The 27,956-nt window shown below is 36.6% G+C and overlaps 1 protein-coding gene across 4 annotated transcripts; it reads right to left on the reverse strand.

Annotated features, from left to right (window-relative positions):
• Positions 1 to 56: 56 nt before the first annotated feature.
• asxl2 (ASXL transcriptional regulator 2) lies at positions 57 to 27,956 on the reverse strand. Of its 4 annotated transcripts, none has more exons than XM_048192282.1 (13): positions 27,767 to 27,956; positions 23,541 to 23,623; positions 23,359 to 23,361; positions 20,611 to 20,719; positions 19,463 to 19,607; positions 14,506 to 14,624; positions 13,495 to 13,612; positions 11,765 to 11,905; positions 11,525 to 11,685; positions 11,307 to 11,403; positions 10,163 to 10,268; positions 7,363 to 7,996; positions 57 to 5,988 (listed from the first exon to the last, which is right to left on the reverse strand). In XM_048192282.1, the coding sequence occupies exons 1-13, from the start codon at positions 27,821 to 27,823 to the stop codon at positions 4,114 to 4,116; spliced, it is 3,648 nt and encodes a 1,215-aa protein (XP_048048239.1). In that variant the 5' UTR covers positions 27,824 to 27,956; the 3' UTR covers positions 57 to 4,113. The 4 variants fall into 4 exon arrangements, with proteins under 4 accessions (XP_048048239.1, XP_048048240.1, XP_048048241.1 ...); XM_048192285.1 differs by lacking the exon at positions 57 to 5,988 and adding an exon at positions 8,081 to 8,146 and having other exon boundaries at positions 7,856 to 7,996; XM_048192283.1 differs by lacking the exon at positions 23,359 to 23,361.

A 27,956-nucleotide genomic window follows, 5' to 3' on the forward strand; every position in this document is an offset into this window, starting at 1 on the left:
GTTGTACTGAAAATCAACTAAATTAAGCCTACATCAAAAAATACCCCATCACTGAATTGGTTTTACTGCATTTTATTCATATTGTTTCTTGATAAAATACACTTTGCTTTACAAGTGCTGATTACAATTACTATATTACATTCACCTTTATTTTACATAAAATATTTGACATAACACACATTGTGGAAGCCACTCTAAGTTCTGGAATAACAACATCTCCTGCACTAAGAGTCGTATCATTTCAGGGTTCCGCAGACTCTTTAATTAAAAATCCAAGTGTTTTGTAAAATGTCACAGGCATATAAGGTTGAGGACAGAGATGGTGGCAAGTCATGCATTGCAACTCTATCAAAGGAAATGAAAGCAGTAAATAAACAACGATTGCTCGTTTACAGCTCTGACATATTAAAACATTTCCAAGAACCCAAATATCAGTTTTTAAAATTCAAATCAGTTCTAAGGCCTGATATAAAGTATAACGGAGTTATCACAGTTATATTCTATGAGTCTCTTGTATGTTTAAATGCTGCATATGTATAGTACATGTAAATGAAAGCGATAGTTTACCCACTGACAAATTGAAAGCCTGAAAACAATCTCACACCCAAAGACATTCAGCACAACCCAACCACCAAGCTATTAAAATGTTATTCATCCAACACAAATACTACAGTATAACCTGATGGATTTTTTTTTTTTTTTCTGTAATAAGCTAGACTTCAATAAAGTGAGCTGTAAGTGTCACAGATATTATTAGTCAATTAAAAATCCACTGTGAGGGAACATCAATTCATTGCAGGCAAAACTAGCCACACAAGGGATCAGACTATCACAAGGGCCCTGGTACAAAAAAATGTGTAAAAAGTCTGTACACCTCCTCAGACAAAGGTATACCAAAATGGGACAGCCAATATAAAGATATAGTAAATACCCTGTTTCTTAAATGTTTTGTAAATAGACTTCTTTTTATTAAAATATATTACTTAAAATATATTACTTTGCTTAACTAGACAGACATTAAAAACAAAAACTGATTATCTAGTTACCATAAATTGACTTTGGTATATTACAAAGCAAATCTTATCTAAAATTCTTTTACTTTTCTATTGCCTGGAAGTCAGACGATTTAAAAAAAAAAAAAAAAGACTAATTCAAAGATGCAAGACATTTTTTTTTAAACATACATAGAATTATTGGTATCAAAATTTATGTTTAGCAGAATTGTTTCAGGACAGAAACTGAGCCACAACATTTAATGTTGCAATATGATTAAAATTATGATTTGTGTCGGACAGTATTTCTCAAACAAAAACCCAATCAGACAATCGGATATGTGTAGGCAAGATTCAAGAATGCTTTGTAGAAAATGTTTGTACATCTCAAAAGAAAGTCAGTATTTACAATATAAAACAAAACAAACATCTTCATATAATCTCCCTTCTGAGTGTTTAACTTCATTGCTCGTATAGTTTTCCTGTGGATATCTGCATTAGGTTACTGGGAATATCTACTATTCCAATTAGAGGCAATGTCATTCATGTGGCGTAAACAACTCAAATGTTTAGACACAGGTTACTGAAATGATTAAGACCTGTTTTTTTTTTTCTCCTGAGAGGGTATAATAGATTATTTGATTAAGAAGTGCTTTAATTCTATTCATTCTTACAAGCCATTTTTGAAGGTATAGCAAAGGTAAAGTCATTTTCTGAACATAAAAAAAGTGCAACCCTAATAAATCCTTTTTTTTTCTGAAGAAAATTATTTAAAGGGGCTAATGCTCTTTATTTTATAAATATTGTAAATGTACAAATTATTGCCATTATCAGTATAAACCTGTTCTTGCATTGTGCTCTCAAGTAAAACCCACCGATGCAAGAGAAGTGCTAGCCTGTTAACTCATTTGACAAAACTCCCTTCTATCCCATAAATAACTTTTAACAGTACCATATAAACCTAGTAACAAGGCAGGTTAATATATTAGGTTTACATATTCACAGTAATTCTGCAAAGTAATTGGTATTTCAGTTGTGTGGTTGTGAGTCACAAAGGCTAAAACCAACCAACAAATTGTTTTGCAGGATAAACAAAGACTAAATATTGATGTTATATGTTTCTAATCCATAATTATATGTAAAAGATCCAAAATCTGAGGGCTAAGAGGATATGGGGGGGGGATCATGATTTTTAACATCTACAAAAATAGTAGTATATTGATTTCCATTTCTAAAATTGTTACAAAAATATTAAAGAAAAGAAACAAGCCTTAAATATTGCCACTATTAGTCTTGAGTCTAAAGAAAGGTGCTCAACGAATGAGAGGAAGTATTACTCGGCATTGCACATTTTACATACCTCATATTCTACTATGCTAATTGTGCTGTAAAGAAAAACAATGGGGCAAATTCTGGGGCTGGGACAATAAATCGATGCATCGGAATCGAGAAATGATTCTGGATCGTTTCGGTATTTTTCCGAATGCATCGTGATTCTCTCCTGAATCGATTCAGATGGCACTGTGTGCTTTAGAAACAGCCGTACTCTGCTTGCTTCCAATTTCTTACACACATCACTTGAACCTTCTATAAAATAATTATTCATTAAGTTCAAAAAGGTTGAAGCAAATTACAAGGGTGTTTGCAGTGGGCTGTTTACATTAATCTCGCGTAATAAAAGCATCCTGAGGTGCAAATACATACACAGACTCAGCCGAACGCATGTGATTTTTTTTCCCCCCAAATGGTTCAATGGAAATCCCTGCCCTGCAACCAATTTCATTGGCTGAGGTTACAGTGACGGGTAGGTTTAGGGATCAGGGTTGGGTTCGTTACTGTGATTGACATGGCCAATGAAATGTTTAGAATCGGCTCCAGGGTGGGATTTCCACTGAACTTGTTTGGGGAAAAAAAAAAAAAAAATTACGCACCGAACGCACGAGCGCTCTTCTTCATGAGCATTTGAACGTGTTTAAAAACTAGCCTAGAGCACCAACTGCTGTTAAAAACTAAGCTCAGAATTGATTTGAGGGAGAATCGCGATGCATTCAGAAAATCTCAGAAATTAATCCATGAATCGAGATTAATCGATTTATTGTCCCAGCCCTAGCAAATTCATGCAGCACAAAAACCTGCAAGTTGTTCACTAGCAGCCACCCGCAATCCAGTTTAACCAGGCGCTTAAAGCTCTGAAACTGTAAATGATAGACAAAAGCATGATGACCAGGCACATATCCAGACATACAGTGTAGTTAAGTGCATTTTCTGCACTTTAAAGAGTCGATTCAGGTGTCTGGATTGCAGCCATACTGTACAGTTCCAGTAAAGCTTGCCATATCACGGTAGTCTGCTGCTATCCCCACAACTAAGCAATCAGAACTGACTTAAGGGGCTTTCGCACCGAATAGTTCTAGGAACAAGCCACTAGGATAGTTCCCAGAGAACTAATCCTAGATTGTTAAAATAGGGCCCGAAATCTCCTATGACAACTTGTAGTATTACATATCATCTAGGCGGAGAAAAGAATACAGCACTGCAGACAACAGGTAAATGCCGTTATCGCTGTTTTCCATGTTCCTGAAGTAAATATGTTTACACTGCTTTTTAAAAAAAATGCTGGGTGCTGGTGTTTGACATGTCATGACGTCACTGGTAGTTCCTATAATGCTGGTTTAGACCCTACTCTGAAGTAGGAGCTAATATATAGTTCCTAGAACTAAAATCGATCCTAGTTCCTGCGGTGCAACAATGCAAAATCAAAAGGTACTTCCGCCAATAGTTCTAGGAACAATGAGGTTCCTCCAGTGCGAAAGCCCCTTTACAAGAACAGAACTTGTAGCTGGCCATGTTTACATCATTACCTGATTTGCATAATTCCTTTCCTGAATCGACCGCTAAAATAAAGCAGAATGTACGTGCAAATAAGCAGCACTATTAGCAGGTGCAATTCATTCTTAGTGAATTCCCCCCAAAGAATAACAGCACAACAGCCTGTCTCAAATGACAATGGATAGATGAATAGGTTACCACAGCGAAAGCATCACTGTTGTAACATTTCTGTTACCTTTACTGCAGTGATTGCTTTTTCTTTTTGAATGAATGAATGAATGAGTCGCAGTCATTATCGTACCACCAAACATGAAACACATAGTTTGGATGGACCAATGCAATCATCGTGACAGAAAGCGCCACATCCCTTGCACATAATCATGGCCTTCAGCCGACAGTAGCACTTTGATTGGACGTCCTCCATCCCAGAGGTTTCTATGTAGGCTTGCTCAGGTGAGGTCTCACCCTGACTGCTCTGATCCAGTAGGTGACCTGCAGGTATGGCAGTGACGGTGACGGAAAAAGACATCATCCCTCCACCAGCCGTTTCACCATCACCGCTGCAGGACACGGTGGGAGAAGTTGGAGTGTCAGCCATGCTGTGGTTCAGTGCATGAGGGACAGACATGCTGATAGTGCCACCATACTGAGGTCCATTATGGGCTTTCTGAGACAAAAACGTGCGTTGGTTGCAGTCACTTAACTGATAACGCTCTGTTTTACCCTGTATACTGCTGCACATATCAAGCTGTGAGCTTCTTGAGCATGTTTCTTTGGTTCTAGTAGAAGTGCTGCCTTCTTGGCTGGATAAACAGCTCAGTGATGGAGATTCAGACTTTATATCAGAACAAGGTTGGGATGCCAAACCATCATCTGGTTTATTGATGAAACATCCCTGCTGTTCCACTTTGACCTTTGGGAAATTCAGGAGTCCTTGAGAGGTGGTATGAGACCCTGCAAGTGATTCTGTCTTCCCTTTCACACTCTCCTCTGTTTCAGTTTTCTCTTTCTTCAGGTTGGCAAGGGCAGAGCTTGTATTAGTAGCTAGGTGCGGTCGTTTGCTGCTCTCGGATACTCTACCATATGTGGAGACATTGAGGAGGTAGTGTCCTGTCATAGCTGGCTTAGATAACCTCTTCCGTCCAAAGATTCCTAGATGGACACTCTGGTCCAGGCTGCTCTCAAGGTGACCTAACTGACAGGATTGAAATTGAGAGGGTTGACAGTTTGAATTGGTGTGCTTTTGCTCACATTTGTGCCTTGGTGGATGGAGAATCTGGTCCTGAGTGCCAACATTGACCAACTTGTCCATACTTCTGACTTGCATCACAGATGAGCCAAAAGGAATTTGGTTCCCAAATTTGCTAACATCTTCTTGGTTTGTTGGGTTATCTTTTTTCAACCCATCAGTGGTGGTACCTTCATCTCTGGCAGAAATTGCCATAGACTGAACCTCCACTTTGGCTAGTGGCTTTGGGAGGATCTTTTCCAATGGAACCTCTTTACCTTGAAGAAGCTGGGTGACCAGAGGATTGTTTGCTGGGATTGAAGAGCTAGGCTTGGTCACTAACGCTCCTGAAAAAGGTGTCTGCTGTGGTCTCTGGTTTTGTGCAGTTGCACTTCCTGCCTGACTGGAAGGTGCTAGCGTCCCTCCAGGACTAAGGAGGTTATGTTGATCATTGCCTGTTGGATTTAGCGTGCACTGAGTGGTTTGTGACCCCATCAAAGAGCGATTTTCTTTTAAAAAACCCTGGCTTGCACTGAAGTCTAGTACAAAACCAGATTCTGTGTGTCCAGTAAAACCTGAGGAAGGAGAGGTTTGTGAGAGAGTCACTGTGCCTTCAGGGGCCGGAGATCCAGAGCTTAGCTTTATAGGCGACACAGATTGACTTCTGCTGCTTGCTGGTGAAAAATCTTCTGACAGGGACCGAGCTGGAGAGGGTGTTGAGGTACCTCCAACTGAGCCGGTTCCTCTTGAGGAAGATGACCCGGCTGCTGCAGCAGCAGCACGTTGTGCACGCGCTAACTGGGCTTTTGCCTTGATGTCAGCTAGAGTGCGTGCACCGGTGCGACCGGGCCGAATGCTAGGGGGTGTCAAGGGAACAGGAGTCCTTGGAGATACCTGCTCAAAAGAGGCAGGGGCAGAAAGAATTCTTGACACTGGGATCTGCAAAGAGAGAGTGTAAGTGTAACTAAGAGAGCTAAAATTCCACTAAAGTTTACATTAATTATCAAAAAAATGGACATAAAGCAGCAAAAAATGGAGTTCTTTGTATGGAACAACTATTAACACAATTAAGCATGATTGCTAGCGATAGTTAGAGAGTTTAGCTTATGATTGCTAGAGTTTTCTTGATAGTTGCCAGTGCACTCCAAGGTATTTGAAAGAGTGTTCTGGGTGGCTGTATTAAAGCATGATTGCTTAGAAAATCGATAACAAATCTCTCCTCAACAACTTACATAATATGAGGTGTCATTCATGTAAATAGCACAAATGATGATTAAAGGGATAGTTCACCCAAAAATGAAAATTATCCCAAAATATACTCACCCTCAAGCCTAGGTCTATTTGACAATCTTTTTTCAGAAGAACACAATCAGTGTTATATAAAAAAATATCCTGAATTTTTAGTTTTATAATGGCAGTGAATGGCTCTCGAGATTTGAAGCACAAAAAAGTCCATCATAAAAATAATCCAAATGACTCCAGGGGGTTGATAAAGGCCTTCTGAAGCAAAGCAAAAAATATCAATTTTTAAAATTTTATAAACTAAAATAACTAGCTTCTGGCAGATGGCCATACACATACTGCGCAAGTTGACTTGCGGCAAAAGAGTAACCCCTGACGTGATATATGACGTAGGATGTAGGAGTATCATAAGCTTATGTGAGATTAGACACATCTCACGGTTCAAACAAATACTATAGGGCTGTGCAACAAACTCAAGCTCCTCTTCTCTAATGTGTGTCCGGTGTTTTGTTTTGCTCAATCCTCCGTGCTTCCGCACTCGTCAATACGTTATGCATCAGGTCAGGGGTTACTCTTCCACCGTTACTCGATTTCACGGTTACCCTGGAACCGTGTGGATTATTTTTATGATGGATAGATGCACTTTTTTGAGCTTCAAAATCATGAACACCGATCACTACCAATTATAAAGCTTGGAGAAGAAGCCAGGATATTTTTTAATGTAACTCCAATTGTGTTCGTCTGAAAGAAGATAGTCATATGCACCTAGGATGGCTTGAGGGCGAGTAAATCATGGGATAATATTCATTTTTGGGTGAACTATCCCTTTAACTTTTACGTATATACACCGGTTGTGACCCTTGTCAACTGCTTAAAGCGGTCAGAAACTCATCACGTTGCGCCTTTCCGTACACAGTGTAGACAGTATCAATGATTATAATGGGTTTTATTGGCTTTTGATGCATTGCATCACTCTCATCTGGTGTAAACGGGGTGTGCAGTAACACACCACAGTTTAGTACTTAGGGTCGAGTTGTTTTTTTCTTCAAAAGAGATAAACCTAAAACTTACTTTGAGAGGTGGTACTCTCTGTTCTACTTTTTCTTTAGCTGTCACAGTGGATGACATTTCTGATGAAGAGACACGGGGCTTCTTCTCGGTTCCGAGCTCTGTATCCAGTTCAGTAGAGATTTTTCTCTTCAGAGGCTCAGATGTGACAGCAGTTATTGGAGATCCAGCCTTATTGCTCTCCGTGATCTGTCCAGCGTTACCTACGGGACTTTCCTCTTTAGTGGTCTGTGTCTCCTTTCCTTTCAAACATGTAACTTCCGCTTCCAAAGAAGATGCTGGGGTCTTACATGTGATCTCATTCTCCAGTGTTTTCTCACTGCCAGGTTTGGGATCCTCTGCTTTTTGAACAGAGGACTCTGGAATCAATTCTTCCTGCGTATCCTTCCTCGTGTCTAAGGATAAATGTGATTGCTTTGAAGCAGGAGGTTTGACTGGCTCTTCAGGTGAGGCATGCGTTATTGTTGATTTGACATCTCTGGATCTCAACTCCATGTGGATGACCTCTGTCACTGGGTTTATCTTCTGAGGCTCTTTGACAATCTCTGGCTTTTCTGATTGGACTGAGCTTTTAGCTGGTTCAGGAATGTCCCTGGCTTCTGTCAGCTCTTTGGATTCCTCTATACTCAGTCCAGAGCTGAAAAGCAAGACAGAAGATTAGGAAAAAGGATGTCAAAAATCAAACATCACCTATGATAGATTAAACTAGTGGTCCACTAACCAATTTTTCGGCCTCACGTTGATTGGATACCAAAATAAGGCATAGAACTACGTGAGCGGGATCACACTGTAAAAAATGATTGTGATTTTAACTGTAAAAGACTGTAAAAATGCTATGGTAAAAAACTGTTAATTGATTAAGACTAAGTTTCCTTATGATATACGGTGAATAACTGTAATAGTTCCAAACTTACATTTAATGTAATTTTACAGTAAAATACTTTTAAATTCACCATTTTTGGAAACGAAAAAGAACAAGTCACTGCATAATTTACAGTTGAAAAACCATAAATTGACATTCCCAGAATTCCCTGCATGACACTTCACATTTGATGTATTTTTGTTGAAATAACTGTCGTCTTACTTTTTCTAATCAGTTATGTACATTAGGGTTTTATGTTACATCTAATGTTGTTAAATGAATGTTTATTGCATTGTATGTTACCATGATCAGTGCTTCCCACACATAGACTTTACTTGGGCGGGCCGCCCACGTATAATAACGGCCGCCCAAGTATATTTGGAGGCACTTTTTTCTTTTATTATTTTATCCTCTTATACTTTTATATCCGCGCAAGATAATGAAACCATCCGCGGTCGATAAACTAGTCGTTTCGTACCTGCTCATTATGTGTGCGTCAAAACTGTTTACTTCCGCTAACATTCCCACGGGCGCTGCATTTTGCAAAGTCACAAGGGGGCTTCAGTCTGCTTTAAAGTGATTCTCAATCAATGAAAAGCGCAGATTTATGCCAAGCGATTGCTAATGAACTCAAGTTGATGAATTATTACTAAGTCTACTTCATGGCCTTTATATAAAATGTTTTAGACGATTGTAAGAATCTGAAGGATCAGCCTGCAATAGTACAGACATTTCAAAATAAGAGTCCCGGTGTATTTCGGGCTTGTTTATAATTAAAAGTCACACGCAAAGTTTTTCCTTTTTTTGGGGGGCATTATTGGTATTTTGGTTACACAATAAATTGTATTTAATTTGATTTCCATTTAATTCATAGTAAATTATTGTAGTCTCCCCCACAGGAAGAAAAGACTTAAGAACATTATTTGACACATATTATTGATTTTATAAATTTTACTAGTAAAATCTATGTCCCATTCACTGAGAGAGACACTATATGACAGCAAGGAGAACATAGGAAAAGGAGAACCATTTAAATGCTGTAATTATGCATAATTTACAATGCATAATAATGCATAATATTAGTATGTAATGAAATGTAATATCCTATGTAATTAAAATTAATTTCAATAAATAAAAATACTGTTAAAAATCACACATTATTTGTTTGTCACATGTAGTAGAACATTTTTGTGCTGTGGGTAATAGGAGGATTTTTCGCCCAGCTACCACCGCAAGTATATTTCAAACCTGTGGGAAGCACTGCTGATGGTGTTTAGTATTTGTGTAAATGACACTGTGCACCTTTTATATTAGTATTTACCTTTTCAGCTTGTGATGAGTTTTGATTCATCATGTGACTTTCTCATCACCACCTGTTTTTGGTGGTTGTCAGTATATTACAAAAGTACAAAACAGATATTAGTACTTCAATAGGTTGATATATTAACATTTTATCAGTTAATATGTTGTTTTTTTATTGTAAATTTAAGTTAAATCTGTAAAACCTAAAATGTCGCTATCATATTTTTTACAGTAAATTTCTGGCAACCACAGCTGCTGTTTTTTTTTGGTCTTCTGTAAATTTCACAGAATTTTTTTACGGCGCACGATATATGTCAGAGGCACTTGTTTAACTGAGTGAGTGTGACAGACACATGGTAACAGCTCAATGGCCCAGATATACTTCAAATGAAATCGAAGAATGAACTGTTGTGAAGTCATTTTGAACAAAATCAGGCCAAAACCAAGTTTGTTTGGAGTTTATTTTGGGAGTGCGAAACAGCTTGCCAAAGCGAACTTTCTGGAAAAGTTCACTCCGGCATGGTAAAACCCTTCAAACTACCACTGGTCCGTAGCGATTACTCAATAGGTACCCCTGATCTAGATCATTCTCTGATTTTCTTTTTTCAGTATTTCCATAAGGTGTGGTGGCTGACTTACTGTTCACCATAGTAACTCTCAAAGAAATGCTCTTTCCAAAGTTCCACCTTCTTTTCCTTCTCAATTTCTTGCCGCATTCTCAGTCTCAACTCTGGGGTAAACTCACCTGAGAACACAGTTATGCATAAGCCACATTCAAATATGTAAAACACTAAGTACAGGGTTTCTGCAGGTTTTATGAGTGTGAATGCAAGACTTTTTAAAGACCAAATAAAGAAAATTTAAGGAATAGACTGAAGGGAACACAATATGTCAATATGTTCTCAAAAAGTAAATGTCTAGAGAGAAAAGTAAAGCTACAATTAGCAACAATTAAGAGTTGAAAATACAACTTCCAACAGATATCCATTACTTAAAAAGTAGCTTGAATACCTCTGTTCTCAATCACTAAAATATGGATATAACTTTTTCTGTATTTTCTGATCAAGTTACTTACAGGGTTTCTACAGGTCTTAAAAAGCCTTAATTCACCCTTTAATGCCTTAAAAAGGTCTTAAATCAGAGCGGAAAGTCTTAAATTCATAAACATTTGGCATTAAATGTTGCATACATTGCAAGAAATGTATATCTTCAGTATTTTTGTCCTGTTTCCCAATACAAATATCGAAACATCTTTGATACATTTACGTGCGATGCAAATGTAAAATGAAGTCTTCAATAACATAATGAAGCAAGTTAATGCTTAAAACAAGAACAAATGTTTGTCAATGAGTTTCCTTTTGAATTAAGTTGATTTTTCTGAGCCCGTTGGCAGATGTTTGTTCTTGTTTTAAGCAAAACTCACTTTGCTTTGATCAGTTTCACAGAAAACAAGACTTCATATTCTGTCATTTTGAATCTCCAGTAAATGCATCTTGATTTTAAATTAATCTTGACAGTAAATTAATCTTTAGACAGTTGCACTAAAAAACCAAGACAAAAATACTAAGGAAGAACACCACTTTTTTTTTGCAGTGTACTTATTTTATCTCGTTAAACCCTCAGTTGCTGGACACTTTTGGTTGTGGTGTGGAATAAATTCATTAGCGGTGAAAAGAATACCTCCAAATAGGGTGTTTCTATAATTGTGACCAAAAACTTTTGCTTCTGTGTGATGAGAAGTAAAAAACTTCAAGACCAATGATGTATGTGGACAACAACTGACCCTCTGACAACCTCTCCTTCCAAGATTGTGCTGCTGATGTGAAGAATTCATTGTTCAGGGCAGAGCTGGTCACTTTCAATGCTCCATCCATACTAGCCTGCAACAAAAAGTGACCACACTAAGCACCACAACTGAATCATCAATAACAATCAGTGATTCATGATCCACAAAATCATATTGTATGTTCAACACAGCAGGGTTCGTCAGCATCTCACTACCTGCTGGTCAACCTCTGGCAGCATCTTAAGAAGCTTCTGTTGACACTCTGTAGGCAACATTGAGAATGTGTGCTTGTTGATCAGCGCTCGCAAGTTAGTGTTGACAAGGATGGAATCTGGTGTCTCAACATCTATCTCACACTTGGTACGCCTCAGTTGTCCTGAAAATCCAAAGCGCTGGGATCAGTTACAGCATCTCATGCGCTGACACAAATGACATCAATCTGTGATGATACTCACTGGCATTGAGCCGACTGGAGCGCTGAGACACCTTGCGGGCACCGGTCGCATGGCACACATCTGCTTTGACGGAGGAGGACGAGCTGGAGGTAGAGTTCTGTGGACTGGCAGGGCAGCGCTCTGTCTGTTTCAGCTCCCAGGCTGCAGAAAACAGACATACCATTTTATATTTCTTTTGTATTTACACGAATATGCAGCAAAATGAAGAACATGCCTTTAGTTCTTACATCTAGAGCTGCACAACTAATCAATAAACGATCGCCATCTCGATTCAATAACCAATACAATGTCATTCCTAAATGATAACAATTCGCCTGTGTCTATTAAACCATTGACAAAATAGCACCAGATCCGCTTTGGCGCTGCTGCCGAGCCAGAGAGAGCAGTTGTCATGCATACGTATGAAACCGCTTCACAAAAAGTATTTTCAACCACACATTATTGTTATTTTTGTGTTACAAATACTCATATCATTACAGAAGTACGAATAAAAGTTCGAATAAAAACACAGATGTTGAAAACACTGATTCATCTAGTAATGAAAGTCATTGAATCATTCATTCAAAACGATTTTTTATAATAATTAAAGGCACAATATGTACTTTTTCTCCACTAGAGGTCACTTATTCAAAACAAAGGCGTAGCTTGATGATGCCTTGATTTAACTGAATCATGGGAGGTGTTGTCTTCATGTATACAGCCGGTGGAAAATAATCCGATAGGACCCAGGCAGAAATCATATTCATGGATGAGCTAATGTATTAAAGATTTATTAACATTACTGTAGTATGAAGCAGGGTGTGGCTGAAAGCCGTTGGAGCGGAACGAGGCCACTGGAGAGATTGCTAATGAGAGACGAGCGCGACACACGGATCAAGAGCAGCGGAGCTTTTATTATGCCGCAAAAGAGTGCTTCCTGTCTTGCGTATGTGTGGTAACACAGCACTGTCTTATCATAAGCAGGGTGTGCTATAATGTTACTTTGTGCATTCGCTCGGTGGCTGCTATGAGACACTTGTTTCACACTGCAGTAAACTAGATCAATATTAGTCATGGTAAAACATGGTACTCACGGTAAATCAAGAAAACAATAAGACTTTAAGACAATAAGACTTACTGTGTTGAGCTATAAAGCAATGATTAGTTTTTGGTCTATGAATGTATCCAAACAGTTGCTAACCTGTCTTATAAAACACATAATATATTAAAGCGTCTTTGGTGTTTCCATGGTTTCTACAAAATAAAACCGGAAATTGAGGGTAACGCGGGTATGATGTCATTGATAGGCAACGCACGGTCCTGGTTAAAATTGCTTATTTCTCTGGATTTAAACATTCTTGGAAACATTTGGGATAATATAAGTGCACAAGTCAATAAAATATATAACAGTGTTTTAGTGTTTTTTGGACATTTGAATCCAAAATTCTTACATATTGTGCCTTTAATTCAGATTCATTTTAAATAGACAGCAGCAATTAATATTTTCTTAGAACCTCTAGTAAATTACTTGTTATTTTGTTTGTATCTCCATTTGAAAAAAAAAATAAAAATAAAAATAAAAATCGTGATTCTCAATTTATCCAGAATCGTGCAGCTCTACTTACATCACAGTCAGGAAGGTAAAATTCACAGTGAAAAACATTTTGTATCATTTATTTTTTTGGTCACGTGATAAGAAGGTGCTTAATGAAACTGTAAAAATACCGTAGTATCAAATACTGTATACGTACAGGATTTGGAGGAGTCATGAGCCATGTCTTTGACAGTCTTGAGGAGCAGCCGTGGGCTTGAGGCATTGGGGATTCCACATTGCCGGCGTTGATTCCTCTGCTGCTGCTGTTTCAGTGCCTATAGATGAAGAAGGGCAAAAAAGGAGAATGTCCATAAACCCACAGGTTACATAAAAATTATTTCTGTGTTCCCAAAAAGAGCACAGAGGGTCTCTCAACAGCTTAAGGTTTGAACTAGTCAACAGTGGTTAATATCATAGGCCCTGTTTACACCTGGTATTAAGACGCACATCAGCTTTTGTTTCTGCTCTGACAGCCGCAAGACCGGCCGAACGCTGTGAGTGTGTGTTAGAAATCAGGAATGGTGAGAGAACATTGTGCTTGGTACATTTTTCGTCTTCAAACCAAACTTGGGTCTTCAGCAGACAAAGATTAAATCCCGTCTGGCTAGCGCACTTCCCATAATGTTTATGCATTAGGTCAGTAGGTGGAGAGCAGATGGTCTTTAGCGGCTGTTTGAACACATTCGACCACGTGAGCGTTTCCGCTATGAAAGCAATCCGGTCAAATGCGTTTTCAACTACCTCTGGAAGTGGTCGAAAGTGGACAAGCTCAAAACATTTAACACCCCGTTACACCTGTATTTAGTGTCGATCGACCAAAATACATCTTAATACCAGGTGTAAACAGGGCGTGACTTTAACCAGGTGTTAACTTGTAATGAATTATCTTACTTTTTACATTAAGTTGTAATTACAAATAGAACAAAATTAAATTAAGTACCTACAATGTATTTTTAATTCATTGATTATCCAAAGAGGCCTTACCACATGATTGTTTAATAAAGGAATTTTTACCTGGAATTTCAAGCTAAAACTAACAATGTGATTTATTGTTATCGTAATATAACAAATATAATGAAAATAAGACCCCTGTGCTATTTGTAGTACTTGTTTTTTACAACTTGAGAAATAAACAGTAGTAAGAGGTATAAATGGTAAATGGCAGCACCTGTTTGAGGGCCTTCTTGCTGTGTTTCTGTGACGGGGACATGAGTTTGCTGCTGGAGACTGATGGAGATGAACAGCGGGACTGTGGGGAGGACGGCTGAGACTGCAGTTTTGCTGGCACTGAGAATGATTGGAAAGCAATACATTGGGCATATTTGGACATCTGTATCACAAACAAAAATGAACAGGCATATGCACAAACAATTTCACTCTGTAACAACTCATTCAAGGTCATTTTTAATTTAAGTTTAATTGTCTCAATTTTTAAAATATATTTTTCATTATAAGTTGAGTTGTTAACTTGCAGTAAACACTGGAAATTACATGCTTTTTCACTGTTCAATGACAGCTATGAATTCATAAACTTCTGCTGGAAAACAAATACATACTGTTTGATCATTTGTTAATAAATGCGAACTGCAACTCGTTCTTCCTGATTCTTCCAAGACAAGTCATTCTCACAAGTCATCTATCCAGCCAGCTAGATAACTTTACCTTGTGACATATTTAACTCAGCAGAATTCTCAACAACATTATTCAGTACATCACAAAAAAAAAAAAAAAAATTATATATTCAGCAAAGTAAGATGTATTGGCAACAAAGTACTGGTCAAGTAGGGGTACAACGGGGCTAAAGGCGCACCAGGGTAAAAGGCGCATTTGATTTTATTTTCCTCACAAAAACTTGCTGCAGCACTTTCCAAAACATCCGCTTTTCAAGATGCACGCGGAAATTTTGCTGATCCTTGACGTGATCATGGACAGCAGCGCAAAGTCGATTCTGTTCTAATTTCATATAATATTTGATGTTATTTAAAATGTTGTAGATTTAAGTAGCAAATAAGAATTATTGAATATATTTTGAAACAAATGTCTTCTTACTGATTTTCAGTTTTGTTCAAGGTAATTAAAGCAACAGTTTTTCATTAACGGAAGAATATGTAAAAGTATGGTATTTGGGGTAAACAGTGCCCCTGCTGTTTAGGCGAAAGGCACAATAATTAACAAGACAAACAGCTGGCGGATTCTTCCATTTGTTGACATGACATGGTAAATATCATATAGTAAGTTGGGTGTCCACCTTAGAGAAAATCACCATATTTATAATGAAACCATCATATTTAAAAATATGATATTAAATCATAACATATAATAAATAGGGCTGGGACAATACATCGATGCATCGCGAATCTAATCGATTCTGATATGTTTCGTATGTATCATGATTCTGAGCTTCGTTTTTAACAGCAGATGTCACTGCGTGCTTTAGAAACAGCCGTCCTCTACTTCCTTCCAATTCCTTACACACCACTTAAACCTTCTATAAAATAATCATTCATAAAGTTTGAAAAGGTTGAAGCAAATTACAAGGGTGTTTGCAGTGGGCTGTTTACATTAATCTCATGTCATAAAAGCATTCTGAAGTGCAAATACATTCTCAGACTTGAACGCACGAGTGCTCTTCTTCATGAGCATTTGAGCATGCGGCCAAAAAATAACCTAAAGCATCGATTTGCGATGCATTTGGAAAATATCAGAAATGATCCACAAATCGCGATGCATCGATAGTATTGTCCCAGCCCTAATAATAAAATATAATTTATTGATACTACTGTAAATCCTGTAAACTCCTTCAATGCTTTCAAAATCTTTACTTTCGAAAAATAATTTTGTTTCTGTATTTTTAAAATAAATTTTAAAAGTATATTTACTGAACAAAATTAATTATTTTATTTATCAAAATAAACAGAAAATAGTACAAACTTTAGCAAAGTTTTTTTTTAACAAGTATTAAGTTACACATTATTAAAAACACTTCGCCACCTCATGCATTTATACGATTTTTAAACAAAATGATTTATTTTCACACAAACTCTGTTGCTCCATAAATGTTCAATACAAACATACATATTTCTGCACTCACACACTATGGGAGTAGTGAAAAACACATTTTGTCTAAAGGTGCTTTTAGCCCTGTTGTACCCTATACTAAAAACAACCAGAGTCAGAACTTAACCCCAAAAAATAAAAACATTATCTTTCACTGTAATAGATCATCCAAGCACATTTATAAAAGGAGTGTTTTCAAAAAAAATACTTGATCAAACTAACTCTCATGAATAATATGCTGCTGCTGCGGTAATTATTTCCTGGTTTTTGCTGAGTTAGTTTCTCTCTCTGGCACAACAATCCCCATTTTCTCAATTCACAGCATTAAAGTTTCACAGCATATTAAGATGAAAGTGTTACTTACAGCACTTGGTTCTGCATGAATTCACACTGTTATAGTGCATTATTCTCAAATACTTAGTTAAAAAGTTTCTACAAGATGGCTTGAGTTAAAGCCTGTGTTTGTCTACATAACTTCAAACTGCACTCAAATAAATGAGGAAGTGGCATCAATCTTGCAAAGGAAAAAAAAGAGTGAAAAAAAAAGTAGAATTTCCTGTTTAAAGAGTGTTCTGCATTCAAATAATATTTTGGCTTGAAAGAAGCAAATCTACAATGTGAGGTCATTTATACATATACCAGAGCCAGCGTATGAGCCATCTAACAGTGATCATAAGACCATAGGTTACTGATAAATTTACATACAGTAAACCATTTTACATACACAAATTTACTGCACAAATTTAACTACATTTCTTCAAATCTTTAAATATTAGTGACAGATTGATATATTTTAGCCACCTGCTATCAGTTTCAAAATCTACTGAGTTTTTCCTGTTTAGCGTAAATATTGTGTAAAATAATGTGTGTAATTGTGTCATTTTGAACAGACATTGTGTGATTAACTTATTTTCTCGTTAAAGTGCATTACAGTATGTTTCACAATCACACTCTGTTATATAGGAAGGCCCTGCAAAGATTGTGTTTTTCCACAACTTGGCACTTAAAAACGTCTTGTAATCCTCAGAGGCGTCTCTCGTAATCTGTGTTTGCGTCTGTCTCATATTTACTTCTGAATTGGTGGGTGGGGCTAAATGATGTAGAAGTAGGCGTTGATCTTCTGCAGAGGCGGTTTTAACATGTTGCTAACATAAGTTAGTAGTTTGTTAACATAATAAGCGTATTAACATGTTTTAACATTTTGCTAACATGTTTTAACGTGTTCCTAACATGAATTAACATGTTGCTAGCATGATTTAACAGGTTGTTAGCATGATTTAACATATTGCTAGCATGTTTTAACACATTGCTAAGATGAATTACCATGTTTTAACACTTTGCTAGCATTAATTAACATGTTGCTAACATATTTTACACTTTGTTGACATGAATTAACATGTTTTAACATGTTCCTAACATGAATTAACGTTGTTAGCATGATTTAACAGGTTGTTAACATGATTTAACATATTGCTAGCATTTTTTAACACATTGCTAAGATGAATTAGCATGTTGCTAGCATGTTTTAACACACTGCTAACATGATATAACATGCTGCTAACATGATTTAACACATTGTTAGATGTTTTAACACATTGCTAACATGAATTCACATGTTTTAACACTTTGCTAGCATTAATTAACGTTGCTAAACTATTTTACACTTTGTTGACATGAATTAACATGTTTTAACATGTTGCTAACATGAATTAACGCTGTTAGCATGATTTAACAGGTTGTTAACATGATTTAACATACTGCTAGCATGTTTTAACACATTGCATGAATTAGCATGTTGCTAGTATGTTTTAACACACTGGTAACATGATATAGCATGATGATAACATGATTTAGTACATTGTTAGATGTTTTTGCTAAAACACATTGCTAAAATGAATTAACATGTTTTAACACTTAGCTAGCATTAATTAACATGTTGCTAACATATTTTACACTATGTTGACATGAATTAACATGTTTGAACATTGATAACATGTTGTTAGCATGTTTTAACACTTTGCTAGCATGAATTAGTATGCTGCTAACATGAATTAGCATGCTGGTAACACGTTTTAACATGCTAGGATAGTCATTAAACTTTGCTAGTGATAGCTAAAATACTTGATAAGTCTTATAGTGCAATTAACAATATGCTAAAACATGCTAGCAAAGTGGTAAATCATGCCAGCAATGTGTTAAAACTTGCTAGCAACATGTTAATTCATGTTAGCAATGTGCTAAACATTCTAACAACGTGTTAAATGTTACAAACATGCTAATTCATGCTAGCAGTGTGTTAATACATACTAACAACATGCTAATTTATGTTAGCAAAATGTTAAAATACATTACCAATGTGTTAAATCATGCTTGCAACATGCTAAAACATTTTTTTTACTTTCTCTGAATAAAACCTTCAAACTGTTCAAAGTTATTTTAAACTTCCAGACCTGGCTTTGCCAAGCCAACATCAAGGTTTGTCATCAAACTTTACTCTAGTTCTCTTTAAATCTACTCTTTAATCTAGTTTTATTTAAAACACGACACTGCAAATGACAATGTATATGTTTTGCATTTTATCGAAAAGGACAAACAATGAATAGCCTGTAAGTGCGACAAACAATGGCACACTCAAATCATAATTCCAAAAACACTGTAAGTCATCCTTTGTCAATCGTAACTGTAGTAACTCCAAGTATGTATTTTATGCAACACTGTTACACAATCATAGCAGTGGGCGTTTACTTCCAAGTCTTGAATGTTTGAAAGAAAAGGTGAAAAAACAGGATAGAAAATAGCTTATTACTTCTAATTAGGATGTTTTTAATGTAAAAATCTTGATAACATTATAAGAGAACATTATAAAATTTTAAAAAAATGCAGCTTATGACGCCTTTAAAATTTGTTTTACAGTGTTTTTCCAGAATCCATTTCAGCGATCCAAGACACTAACCTATTCAGTAACATGAGTGAAACTATGACCGACGACAGACGGGAAACGCTCGGGTGCAGAAATTACACACTTCAGCTCTAAGTTTGGCTATTCAGAGTTCATAAAAATGTGGTACCTCTCCTCTTCCACCTTCCTCTGCGTCCATCTTTGCTGTAGGTAGTGGTGCTGGTATTTTCTGAGCATCGGGTATCAGACATGTTATCACTGCTGTCCTCTGAATCCTCTTCTGACAGTTCCTTTGCCACATCTCCAATGTCCTTCTGCTCACACACAAACACAAACCATACATATCAGATGAATAATACTAATTTTCATAAAACAGCTCATTTGAATCTGATCAAACAGTTAATGCTAATTCATACATTTAATAAATCATTAGGAATGTGTAGAGCATAAATATGTAGAATATTGTTGAATATCTGCTTTTTTTTTTTACATTTTCAATTTAAAAAAGCTCCTTAATAATGGCAAGTATGGCTTGTTATGCTAATGTTAACTGAGCATTAATTAATTATAACAGCAAGCGGTACAACATTTATTTATAGAGCACATTTAAACAATATATATCGATACAAAGTGCTGTACAGTTTAGAAAGTAGGTCTAAAACAATAAAAACAACAATTACAGTTTTCCAAAAGCTAAAATGAGCTAAAATTTCCAAATTTAAAATGTCCAATGAAGGAGCAGACCTCACATGATAAGGGAGACCATTCCAAAGCTTGGGGCCAGCCACAGAAAAGGCCCAATCACCCTTTGATTTGTAGCGACACCGTGGCACAGTTAAGGTCAAGTGATTAGAAGATCTAAGCGCCCAAGCAGGACAGTATGACACAAGAAGATCACCAATATTGAGAAACAGTGAAAAATGTGGGCCAAGGGAAGCATATAATGGGAAAACAATAAAGGTCCCAAAATGGATCCCTGGGGCACACCACACAAGACAGGCGCAGATGATGAGGAAAAATGTCCTATATTTACAGAAAACATCCTATTCTTGAGATAAGAAGCCAACCAGTAAATATTTATGCCAGTCAACAGAGCCGAAGGAACTCAGACAAACAAATGTAACCGGCATTTATATTTACTTTTATTATTTGGCATGCACTTTTATCCAAATGCAACTTACAGTGCATTCAAGGTATACATGTTATATTATCTGAAAATCGAATCTATGATCGTAGTGACATGCTGAGCGACAGGACCTGTGCTCAGATAAGAAACATTTATTCTGTGAGAGTTGCGGTGTGACTAGCCTTGTTTACCTTCAGTGTATAGACTCCCATTCGACCGGGGACCTTGTAGAAGATCCCTTCCTCTCCACGTGAGTTTGTGTGGAGCATGGCATTGAGACAGGCAAGAGGGGAAGTCCCACTGAAACATGAAAAATCATCTAATTAAATCAGTCACCATCTTTACACAACTGAAAAGCTGCAACAGTTCACTGGTTGGTTTCCTATTTGTGCATGAATGTGAATATAAATTTAAATTAAAGAGGCCATATTATGCCCTTTTATAAACAAGTCTGCCACTTATAACAAGTATAAATAGCCTCTAACAACTATTTGCACTTCTTGCAAAGAACTGCTGTTTTTATAGTACAAGTAGAATATATCGCTATTTTCACTTTGTGCAAATAGCCGCTTTTTTTAAATGAGGAATAATGTGACGTGTTCATTCCCAGATAAACACTCAAAACGAGAGAACACTCCCTTCGGAGTGATATTGTGTTTTGTAACTTTGCAGGCCTTTTTCATGATCAAACAGCAACATTACACACTAAAGACTGATGCCTGGCTTTTGATCTGGCAAGATCAACATAATAACACAGTATATATTACTGTATAATTGTGTTGCAAAATGCAAAATGTACAAATTTCAGTACAACATAGTACAAACAAACTGCTACAAAAAAATTTGTATAACATTTTGATATGCATCCTACCAACTGAGGAGTAATTTCATGCACATAAAAAAACAAAATACACAAAAACATTAAAATTCAGTACTTTAAGACAATCTTTTATTATTCAATTGTACTGTATGCAAAGAAAATATAAATGTAAATGTAAGGAAAAACTAAAGTGAAAGCACGTGAAAGGGGTTGATTTTTGTATCATTTATATACTATTATAGTTATTAATATTTTAAATGAGCTTTTTTATATTTTCCGTTTTCATTTTAATATTAGTTTAATTTTCAGTAATTTTGTTATGTGCTTTTGTCACTTTTATTATATTACTTTTTAGGTTTTATTTATTTTTATTTCAGTTTTGGTTTTAGTTGAGTTTTTGTTTATTTCCAGTTAGAAATTTTAGTGCTTTATTAACTTATTTCAGTTAGTTGTCTATGAAACATTCCTAATTTTCACTGAGTATTTTATTTTATTTCAGCTTTCTTTCAAACAACAAAAATATTTTTATGGTTTTAGTTAAGTATAATATCCCTGAGGGAGTTCTATCTTTATTTTTTTTGTTTTGTATAACTTGTCTTTCTTAGAAAGCAATTTTTTTTTTTTTTTTTTTTTTTTTTTTTTTTAGAGTTTTAGGGCCAGATTTACTAACAGCTTGCACCAGCGTAAACCCTCTTTTGCTGTTAAAAAACTACTGTCGGGATTTACTAAAGACACGGCAAAATTAGCGCTGAAAGGCGTGGGCGTTTTTTTGCAGTTTCCTTTTCGGATGCAAAATTTATGGGAGGAGAATATTTAAATGAATCATGCAAGGTGATTTACTAAGGTTTGCGCTAGTCAATTTACTGGTATTTGAGCCATTATTTAGCACCCAGAAACCAGACGCTAATTTGCGCAGCTCTTTGTAGATTGCGTTGGTCATTATGGAAATGATCCGGCTGCGTCTGTGTTCTTTAATTTGTGCGTCGTCAGTAGATCACGCACAGAACTTTCCACTCCCATCTGCGTTTTTTTATTTTTTATTACGCTCTCACGCTAATTTGCCCTGTTTAGTAAATCTGGCCTTTAGTCTTGAATAAATAATCGTAATAATGAGCTTGAGGCTAAACACTCATTCAGTACATACACTCTATAAATTAATTCAAGGGACCTGTTACCACAACTTAAATAAATGCATCTAATTTATTGTTTTAACTAAACCTTTTAAGTTGCAAACATTATTTTGTTGACATAATGTTGATCATTACAGCAACTTAATATCGTTTGTGATTTAAACTCAAATTTCTGCAGTAATTGGCTTTCTAAAAAATTAGGTTGTAGTAACTTAATGAAATTGTCTTGATAACTTCGGAAATTAGGCAGTGGATTTCTAGTTCCCAGCATGCTTTGCATAGGACTAGATAAGGAGAATAAATGTTGAAATTTAGTGTCATTTTATGTGTTTTTTTGGTGAAGGAAAATACCTATTAGTGTTTAATGCTGTTATGTTTGACATATAAAAGACTTTCTGTAATGTTGAGGTTTTTGTGGTTACCATTGTGCTGAAGAGTAGATACATGAAGGTAAACACTACATTGACTCTATAAGCAATGACTGCGCTAATGCCAGTGACGAGTAATATCTTACTTGTTCATTAAATATACAAGTTAAATAAGTTATGCTAGCATGTGTTATGAACTGGAATAGATCAGATTAATTGGTTCCAGGGCTACAACTCTGGTAGTTGGAGTGACTTAATTTCTTCAAAATTTGTATTTATGCTACAAATTAAGTTTCTCTAACTCAATGTAGCTTGAATGCAAATTCACTCAAAGTTGTCATAACTCAAAACAATTGATGCAAAATGTTGCTTTTTTTTGTGAATGTAGATATTATAAAGTATCTTCAAACAAAGCAAAACTGCCAGAAGCACAACAAGCCACTAGCCATTTCTGAGGACAAGCACAATGGTCAAAGCCATGGCCATTAGGTCCTCACTCTTGGAGTTTACAGAGTCCCTTTGCATGCTGTGTCAACTGGGGACATGTTAATAACATGCATAGAGATTGGCTAATGAATTTAAGTTAGTTGGAGGGGAGGGTGTACTACTGTATAATCTTACCTTCTGGAAGACAACAGAGAAATGAAACAAAAAAAAGAGATGTGATAATTAGATATGTTGCCACATTAAATTTTGCTTTGGAAAAATAAAACAAAAGACAGTAAATAAAACATAAAAGTTCAGGGGAAGTGTTTGATAAAGAAATGGCTATTTTCTTATAAACATCTGGAGAATGACCTCACCTTATCTCCTTAAGCCTTTCTCTCTGAATGACTTGCAGGATCTCTTTATGACTCATCGGTGTGTTGGGGTACTTCTCAAGCACCTGCGAACAGCATTACGGGAACAAGTGAACAATTCAGCAATGACTCACTATGGCAGCAACCGCAGAGAAAGGATGAAGCAGAACTGATGGTCAGTCCAAAAAGAGGTTTGTTAGACAATAATGCCTTTGAATTATCATTAGTTGACCTCAGTGAAACAGACAATCCCGTTCTTTGAAACTAACCCAGAGAAACGTGTTAGTTTGATACTTTGAACTATGTTCAAAAGTGGTTGTATTTTCAGAGTTTGGGAAATGCAAACAGACTCCAGACATTCCAAGTGATCTGTGGCTTTTAGCCACACATGAAGTCAGCTGCTGGACGGAGGCCCAAGAGCTGCTTCACCCCTGCTGTGTCATAGTGATGACATGATCTCACGTCCTGTGTTCATTTCAGTCATTCTTTACTTTGGTCAGTAAAGTACATTTATTCATCAATGCATCTTTTGCTTACATGAAACCCAGTTTCTTCTCTTAGACACAAGGCACAAACAGTGGCCCCAAACTGTATCCGAACACCAGTGTCATTTTAGTATCACTGATATACTACTATAGTTTTTCTAAAAGGGGTCATGACATGAGAAATCATATATTTGCATTGATCTTTTGACATACAGTCAAACCAAAATGTATTAAGACATCTTGAACATTTCATTTCATTATTACAGTTTATTCACTATAGTTTAAAAAATGGTAATAAAATATGACAAGATCTCAGAAAAAAATAATAATCTTAATTATGTCTGATAACACTTAAGCAAAACATGGTCAGGTCAAAGTGTCTGAATAATTTTTGGTTCTAAATTTTTATCAGTTTTACTGGTAGTCCACTGTATGAAGAATTGTTGGGTATAATATGTCACAGTTTACTTTATTTTCCTATTCTCACTTACATAAATTAAAGGTGCTCTAAACGATCCTGGGTGGAGTAACTTCCTGTTGACGTTCTTAGTGTTGTCAAACAAAACAGAGGCTAGCTAGACCCTCCCTCCGCCTACTCCTCCCCTCCCATCCGTGCTTCCTGAAACAGTCATGAACGCGCATTTAAAATCATTCTTGTTGGTTATTGGCTGGAGCATGTTTATTATGATTCGTGGTCCAGGCTGCACCAGTTTGTTTTTGTTGCCGTTTTTGGAGCTTGTGGAGACCACAGAGACCGCGTTTTTTTACAGTGTGTTCAGGGGACAGGCAGCTAGCGGATAGTGAGGAGATGTTTGCTGTATGTGACAAAAAATGTTTTGGCCTAAAAACGTGTGACATTGCTTAGAGCACCTTTAACTATAGTGTCCTGCACCCACTAAGAATTTTCACTGGAAAATGTCATCTGAACAAGTTAGTAACGTGTCTGCCACTTTTGTTCTGACCAACTGAGAAAAAAAAAGCATTACAATAAATCACACTACCAATGGTGATTAAATCTAACGATCGCTTAGCTCGGATCATGTCAAGACGTGCAAATTATTATTATTGTTACACTTTGTTCTCAAATTGTTAATGTTAACAACATCAGCATTGCGTGACTATGTGTATTTAGTATGTATTAGCGTTACCTGTAGATTTCAATTTCTGTACATTCTAATCTGCGAGGTTGTCATATCATACAATCCGCCATCAAAATGATGTTTAATTATTGCAGCTGCTGTGAGAAAAGGCTATAAATGATTCGCTACCAGCAGCATCCTCACATGATTTAGCCTACTAGCTGGGACTCTTTCTTTATGTAAACAGACATTTACATAAAGTTAAAATAATTGTTTTTCTGCATATATATTGTGCAAAAAACTTTATTTAACAAAGTCAAGAAGCCGTTTCACTTGGGATATATGTCACAATAGGGAAGAACAGACTATGACGACTTCCGATTCATGCCGATGAGGTCAATTTTTTTTCTAAAAAAGTAAAACATATGCACGTATGAATTGCTGACAATAAGATTTAAAACATGCACATAGAAAATAGAAAGGTTGCGTTTTCATATGTAATATTTTCTGTCCGCTAGAGGTCGCTAGAGGCCTATTCAAAACAAAGGCGTAGCTTGATGATGCCAAGTTTGAGCGCGGAATTTTGGGACGTGTGGTCTTCATCTCAACAGCCGGTGGAAAAGAATTGGGATAGGACTCAGGAAGAAATCATGTTCATGGATGCGATTATTAATGTTATTGTAGTATGAAGCAGAGCAGGACTGAGTGTTGTGGGAGCTGAACGAGGAGCTGGAGCGATTGCGCAACACACGCCTCACGAGCAGCGGGACTTTTATTATGACAGAGTCGCCGACGCCGCTTACGCTTTTCCGATCATGAGTATGAGGTAACACAGCTCTGTTTATCATATTAGATACATTTGAGTGTGTTGAAAATGATGTTATAACTCGATTTTAGAATATCATATTAAATGCTGGATGGCTTGTGTTGATAAATGGCATGCAATTCATTTTAACGTATTGTATGATGGAGAAAATGCTGTATTACTGTTACTAAAAATAAAGCTGCATCTGATAATGCTATGTTAGCTACTTCACAAAATAGTGTTTTTCTCTGAGGCATGGTAAAGCATGGTACTCACAAAAAAAATCAAGAAAAATGTATATAAACAATAAGACTAAACATGTTGAGCTATATAACAATAATTAGTTTTCTGTCTATAAATATATCAAAACAGTTGTTCCCTTGTCTATTAAAACATGTAAATATTAAAGCATCTTTGGTGTTTCCATGGTTTCTACAAAATAAAACCGGAAACCGAGGGTAACGCGGGTATGACGCAATTGACAGGCGACTCCTCACACGTCCCGGAGCCTTGGTAAAAATTGCAATTTTCTCACGATTTACAAATAGCTGGAAACATTTGGGATATTGTAAGTACTCAAGTGAACAAAATATACACTGGCCTAGTGATTTTTGGATATTTTACTGCAAAAATCTTACATATTGCACCTTTAATGCCTTTATGTTTTATAAATGGGTTTTTATTGTAATAGCTTGTGTCCCAATTTATTGTACGTTTAAACCAGTTATGCAGTCAGGGCATAAGAGTTTTCAGAAGGTGTTTTATTATTTATTTTGCATTATTATTTATTTTGCATTTCTGCTGTAGCTTTCTTTTCACCCATTAGAAATTAGAAAGGGTTTTATTGTATTTGCATGTGTCCAAGCTCATTCTACTGTAAACATGTAATGCAGTCATGTCATAAGTATTTCCAAGAAATTAAATTTGCATTATTTCTTCTGTAACTCTTTTCGATCATACCGATTTGGACAAAGAAACAGTTCTTGGTCAAATGTGTGGTTGAGCTGTTGACCCGGATGCGAGTTGGAGATGACCAAAATAACCAAAATTAAGTTCAAGAACCGCTCTCAATAAACAAATGGTTCTGTGCGATTCGTTATGCGATTCATCAAAACCATCCGACTGAAGACTGGTTCACAAGTCGAACATTGCGAAACAGGTGCATTATAGAAAAAGCTGTGAATATATGTGAAACTTCAGTTTGAAGTCCTGAAGGGACACTTGTATCATTCACTGTTCAGATAGTGTGTCGCATATTACAAACAGGGTTATATGCAACAGCAATGCGTTAAGTTCGTCTGAATTCAAAATACTATAGCAAAACATCCATTTTAACGGCGTCAAAAAGTAAACAAGCTACAAACTCGCGGTCAACATGCTAAAGCAAGCGGTGATTCTGACATTTTACAGCAGAAAACACTGACGAATTCTGAAGCAGAGTGATATAAAAGTATATTTGATATGTTAATGAAAATACAGGGTTGTTTTTGTAGGTTTAGGTGAGCTAAGCTAACTGGCTAAGTGTCACTAGTCTACATAAGCGCGCTAAGCTGCCTCGCGCGAGCTAGCAACTGACACGAACGTCACGCTACAGACGTTTCATCAAATCACTTCCCGGATCAAAAAAGTTCCAAAATGTTACGTAATTATGGAGAAAAGCGTTTCATGCACGCGTTATGCCATGCTTTATAGTGTATGGATCTTAATGCACTTTGGCAACACCAACCGAAACCAGGCCCCGAAATGCATACGCAATACTTCGCCTACACCAGCGGGTCATGAACTCATAAACACAGTTGTACAAGTGGGAGCACAAGGCGAAAACAAGCTAAACAAGCTCTCAAGAATCTCCTGTTTTACCGTTTTGGCTGCCTCTGCCCACGTCCTCCCCTTTTTCTTCTTCTGTCGTTCCCTCATGTCGGCGGTCGGTCGCGAAAAATCGACCAGGGTGCTTTAGAAAGTGTTGATGTTGCTTTAGTTACCGTGCAAGACCTGCCATCTCTGCCATATTGGGTTTTTACTGTAAGAGACAAATCATGTGACCCTCTGG

The sequence above is a fragment of the Megalobrama amblycephala genome, linkage group LG5 (genome assembly GCF_018812025.1).
Source record: "Megalobrama amblycephala isolate DHTTF-2021 linkage group LG5, ASM1881202v1, whole genome shotgun sequence".
Taxonomy (NCBI): domain Eukaryota; kingdom Metazoa; phylum Chordata; class Actinopteri; order Cypriniformes; family Xenocyprididae; genus Megalobrama; species Megalobrama amblycephala.